Below are 6,130 nucleotides of genomic sequence, written 5' to 3' on the forward strand. Positions count from 1 at the left end.
GTATTTGCCTAATTTTTGTTCGTAGTTGTACCTCGGGGTGCATACATACGTGTAATGTTATTTTCTGGAGGAGCATGCATTAAAACTATAAACTTTGGCTGCTGCTTGGTATTTCATTACATTCGGAATTGTGTGTTTTAAGGACCTCGGTTTGAAAACTGTTATTTTGACTTGGGTAGTTGCATACCTCGCCTTTGGCTTGGATATGCAAACTCTACCCTTGTCAAAATAACAGTTTTCAAACCTTGGTGTTTTAACACACACTTGTGAGTTCCGCTTGTATCACAAATTGATCCCTCATATAATGAATTACCTCCGCAGCACCCAATGCAACATACTATTTTATCAATATACAACCGATTAGGCCGCAAATTTTTCGCATCAGTTACCGATTAAGTCTAACCGTGTCAGCCCCGTGCTGGAAACCTCTCCTACTCCAAAAAAGGGTTTCAGAATGCGTTAGAAAATGGACTATTTCCATACATTTACAATACAAAAGTAGTATGATCTAGACTGTAGCGATAATATTCCACGTTATTGTTACTTCCTTTACTAGATTTCACAGATATTTGTTTAAGATCTACGATTCAGCAACAATATACGTTAGTTACTGCGATGATGCTATTTATGAGTACATTGTTTCTTCTTACGGGAGCTAATGGTATGAAAACCCCAATAATTTTAGAGCTTTATTGTTCATATTTTCAACTTTAGGTAACGAAGTGGTTCCGCGAGACAAGGAAATTATTCATAGAATTGAATGTCCTGACAAGGGAATGATGAGCGGGATAAATTATTGGGGAATGGTTAGTCTTGGGCAAGTAGAGTTTATATGCAATTCCTCTAAAGGTCAGATTACAATTGGACCGTACGGTGTTGGTGATGAAAGTAATAGTAATGGAATTTCCGGCTCTCTGCTTTGTCCAGAACAACATTGTATTAGTTCCTTTTATGGTAGTATAACTACAAATCTAAATCGTCTTGGAATTCGATGCAGACATGAAGATGATATAGATAGCGCGGGAACTGTGCTTGGAGAATTCGGACTGGACATTGGAACTAATTTCGACTATCTGTCACAGTCACTTGGTGCCAGGCTAATGTCTGTAATTGTTCAAACAAGGAATATGACAATAAGTGTATTTAAAAGTGTATACAGCAATAAGACAACGCTTTTCAAATCAAATGGTACGTAACTACTTACCTAATGTTTAATTTTCATTTTTATTAAGTTTAAGGGTACAATCATGATAAGGAGCCAATTTAGAGCTTGCACATGTTTTCTCTGAGCGAATAAAATTGTCGAATGAAGATGAATGACCGCAGTTCCTACTCCGTATTCAGTGTTTCTTGAAATGACCATTCATCTTACAGAAATGACAAGTGTCGCTGCCATGGCATTTCCAATATCTGACCCTTCGCATTGCCCTTTAATTTTACGTTCGTACGCATCTAATACTATTTGTTGTACGAAAGTCCGTACGGGCTTCTAATGCAGTAGTCAAGAGTGTCGTACAGTTTCATGTAGCAAAGCTCAATGACATCGCTACATTCTATCACTCACATAGTTCATTTTCATTTAGGTCCCGTAACTTTTGAAACCATTCGCTCAACTGATTCATCTGTTTCTTCACATCTTCATTTTGTACGAACTTCGAGTTGCAAATAGTCCGAACTAAGTGCACTTCTTACTTCTTATGATATTTCTTCAATGATTTCCAGGAACCCAGTGACAATTTTCGTAATACCCTCTGCAGACCATCTGCATGGCCATTTCCGTTGAATCTTTTCAGTAAATAATGAATTCATTTATTCACAATGAACGTTTACCGAGCGAGTTCCGCCAAACGAGTGATTGTAGGTCGAAGAAATAGTTTTCTGAAGAATAGATATACAATCGCTAAAACAACCAGCTATTTTGCACCAGCTGGTCACATACAACTACAAATGGGACCAGCTGGTACAAAATAACGTATGCACACCAGTTCGTTTTAGCGATTGTAGACAAAAAATTACACCTCACCCTTTCCCTCCACATCCCTTCAAAGTTTGTACAGAGGTATCTTCGTCGAAATATTGACAGGTCTGTGTGAAACGGAGAGATTCGTGTGATAGTACATTTAAAGGTAAAGGTTCAAAGTTTTTTTTTAACGTAGTTACATTTTCCGAATTTTCCATATCGCTTAAGAATTTTCCGATCTTTCTTAAAATTAATATTTTAAATTTACAGCCTTCGACATTTCAAATGTCTCACTGTCAAATTTTTCTGAGAATTTCATTGTGTCATTGCGAATTCACAATGACATTCTTTGAAAAAAGTGACAGTGAGACATTTGAAATGTTAAAGCCTGTAAGGTTAAAGTTAAATAATTTCTTAAATATGTTCCGAAGTAATAAAAAAATGGGAATATTTTGCTGAAGACCGATTTTTTGTTTTTTTTTTCTTTGATTTTCTTGTTTAGATTGCTTTGAAATTGTAAGAAATACATAGAAACGCAAAATTTACGCCTTTAAGCATTATTAAAATTTCATTTTTGTACAATTTTCGATTTTTCGAATTCAGTGAAATTTAAACCACCCTATGCGAACAAATTGTAGGAAATTCAGTAATATCTCATCACGTTCCTTTCTTTGGTCTTAGGTAAAATTCCGAATAGAGACTTTAGATTCTTCTTCAAGTTTCCTCAGATAGTAAAAAGAGAACAAATAAAACTACATATTATAGGATAGAGGTGTATAATATATATTATCACATAAGCGAAAACGAGACAACAACATATACCTGAAGTGTAATTTTTGAATTATTCTTCTAGTTAAGTAATTTTGACATCCGAACCCCGAGCGTATGTGATAAAGTAACTTAAATGTATTTCGCGACATTATAGATTTCGACAATCAACCTACTTCAATACATGGAGTCTTTGACTACAAGTGTACAAAGACAGATTATGTCGAATGTCCGGATGAAGGTGCCATAACTGCAATAAACTACACATACTCTATACTCGAAGAAGGAGATCGTTTGAATTCAATTACGTTTATATGTAGCTCGTCACACGGGTTGACGAATTACGGACCGTACGGAACAACCGGTGACTTTTCTGTTGAAGCGAAATGTGAAGACAATCACCATATCAGTTACATAAGAGGTAGAGCTGGTGAATTTATTAATAAAATTGATATCGTCTGTATTAAATCTGGCGAGGCCTTACCAACAGGCAAAGTAGATATGTCAACTACAGTTGGCAACAAAAATTGTGAACCACCGTTTCGTACCGTTGTAGATCAACATTTTTCTAACGATTCAATTAAAACAATAACTGCTAATGATTTTGATGACGAATGTTACGCAACGAATGGGAAAAGACCATTAAAAATGAAAGTTTGTACTAAAACACACGTGAACGCAATACAAATAATTTATGATGCAGTACCAGTAGCATTCAATTGCAAACCAAATCACATTGAACTGAAGGACTCTGTGAGTCCAAGAAATGTCGGCTTCGATGTGTTAGGCTATGTAGTTGGGTCGACATGTTCCTCTTTAGAACAAAAACTTTGTTTATCCGTTGAAGATAGTAATATTCGCTCTGACTCAGCAAGCACCTTTATTTCAAACTCGCACACAAACGACCATGTGCTCGAAATAGGCCCCACTGGTGGAAAATGGAAAGGAGTTGGTGTTGAAGCTTCCGCACATGGAGTAATCAATTTCGGATATTACAACAATTCGATGCTTACCAAAACTAACACAAGATCATCTGAAATTGACAAAATACATAGTACAACAATTAAGTATCAAGGACCAAGTGCTTGTGTCTTAGTAGGATTTAGGTCGAGATATGAAGTCGATGACCGTAGCGCTAAGATATTGTATCGAAACATCTGTGAACGTGGTTCTGTCCCTCCAACTGAAGAGATCTTACCCATCTACAGTACTTTTTATGGAAATGTGCACTTCCGGGATTTTCATTTCAGTTTTGCTAACAAGAAATGTACTACTAATTTAAGACTATGTATTTCGAGAATCAAATTAGATAGTTCTGTTTTTCATCAAAAGAGACTCAGAGAAAAGCTCACAACTGAAGTCAATAGATGTTTCTCACTAAATTAAAATATATTTTTGATGTAAAATTAAAATATAACAAATATTCAAAATAATTACTGACTCGTTTTATTTTGAAACTACATTTAATAACTCGAATAGAGATGTGGGATAGGGGACTTTACTTTGATTCTTAAGTTGAAGAAAGTTGGTATTTACGGAAAATCATACTATTTTTAACAATAAAATCACAAAATAACAAATTAGTCTAGCTCAGTATAACTGTTGTGGTTTTTTAGAGACAGAATCCTGGTCGCACTTATTAGTTACTGTTTTTAGATTTGTATCTTAAATCTACAAACAGTAATTTTCCCATAATTTCTTGCTGTTCACACTTCTATTGAGATTGACTTTCTATCTACCCGACAGTAGTTATCAGATTTACTGACCTGTTGGCCTAAAATCTGTTTTTACGTACTGCACCACAAGGGAGAGCCTAAAGTAAGGATTTTCGACTGGGATGCACGTTTCGCTAAAAGGCGAATTTTCTAAACGGAAAAGGCGCATACATTTAACGGAAATGAAGTATATGTTTAAAAAAAGAATATTTTCCCATACACCGAGGTTTCGGTTCTGAAATAACAAAGTCACAATTCTTAACTTCAGAGTGTATACCTTCCATTTACCATAGCACCACGACTTTAATGCCCTGTAAACGTCGGTCGAGCGACTTGAATTCGTGAAATTTGCGTCACAGTCATAAAACACTGACAATAACACTAAGAAAAGTGAAGCTAGAGACAGGGACTAACATAAGGAATCTTATGGAGGTTGGAAGTCTAAAAAATTATCATTTGTTTAAGATCAGAAAAGAAAAGAACTGCGAGCGGAGAGAGTGAAAATTTTGCACCATTATTAAATTTCGGTAATGAAAATAATGAAGAATAATAGATGGTGGTATGGTATCGTATGGATCATGGTGTTATAAAGCTAATGGAAACAACAATTTTACGAAATGAAGTGTCAGTCTGATACTCAGAATTTCGTGTACTACTGTAAGAATGTATAGTAGGTTTTCAAAAATTTACGACAAATGTAGAATATATTTAAACTTATTTCTACACGGTAACATGAATAAATCTAAACTGATCTTCTATTATCGAGCTCCTGAAGTAGAAGTGCAAGAATTATCTAGCAGAATTATTTTCCTGTAGATCTCTAATTTCCAAAAAAAATTACAGGATAAGTTCGTGAATGGATCCATTACTTTCAAAAGATCTTGCATCTCGTCGACACCATAACTCGAGTAATTTTCAACCGTAGAAATTTTTGTTTCAACTTGCAATGAGAGTTTTAGTTTTAGAGAGATATATCCACTACCGTTAGATATTGCAAGTTTCGAGTGTGAAAATGTAAGGGTGAGCGCAGTTCTGATATAAAAACGAGGTAGAAAACCCAATCATTAATTTTCCGTGTTATCTACAATCGGTGTTATCTAATATGCATGCTCTGTGGTCTTTTTCATTTGAATCGTAGTTTGTATTTTTCTCACACTTTGCACTGAATATTTCTGATTGTTAATTGTCCAGGTAGTGCAATCCGTCTCTTAATTTTGTTAATTTTTTGTGCTATGCACCACTTTTACGTTTCATTTTAAATGTAAAACATAAAAATCTAAGTAAGTGATTTGGTCAACAAAAAATATTTCTTTTGAGGTATTTTTCTAAATATTTTTTTGATAGAAAATAAGAGGCGTCCTCCGCCGGAGGACAGGAAAAGGCGTTGGAGCACCTCAGAGGGCGCCTGGTGCACTTTTCCCCCAACGATGTATGTTATTTTAGGCTCTGAAAGGTGAGGTTGCACAAGGGCACGGATTTGGATTCACTGTGGTACTGGTACATCGAAAATTATTTTGAAATTGACACTTATGGTCATTTAGGTCGAAAAAGTAGCCTAACTGTTAGGTCAAGTCAAAGTTAATTTATCAACGCGCGTGCGAATAGCCATTGCACATTGGATTTGACTATTCGCACGCATCCACATTGTATCTCAACTCAAAACGATTCCATTTTGTCGTTATAGTGT

At 35.4% G+C, this 6,130-nt stretch overlaps 1 protein-coding gene across 1 annotated transcript; it reads left to right on the forward strand.

Moving 5' to 3' along the window:
- Window positions 1-308: 308 nt before the first annotated feature.
- On the forward strand, window positions 309-4,152 carry LOC119070179. Its single transcript, XM_037174487.1, has 4 exons — window positions 309-507; window positions 539-661; window positions 715-1,188; window positions 2,886-4,152. Exons 1-4 carry the CDS (start codon window positions 504-506, stop codon window positions 4,112-4,114), a joined length of 1,830 nt encoding a protein of 609 aa, XP_037030382.1. The 5' UTR covers window positions 309-503; the 3' UTR covers window positions 4,115-4,152.
- Window positions 4,153-6,130: the final 1,978 nt, after the last annotated feature.

The sequence above is a fragment of the Bradysia coprophila genome (assembly GCF_014529535.1).
Source record: "Bradysia coprophila strain Holo2 chromosome X unlocalized genomic scaffold, BU_Bcop_v1 contig_562, whole genome shotgun sequence".
NCBI lineage: Eukaryota > Metazoa > Arthropoda > Insecta > Diptera > Sciaridae > Bradysia > Bradysia coprophila.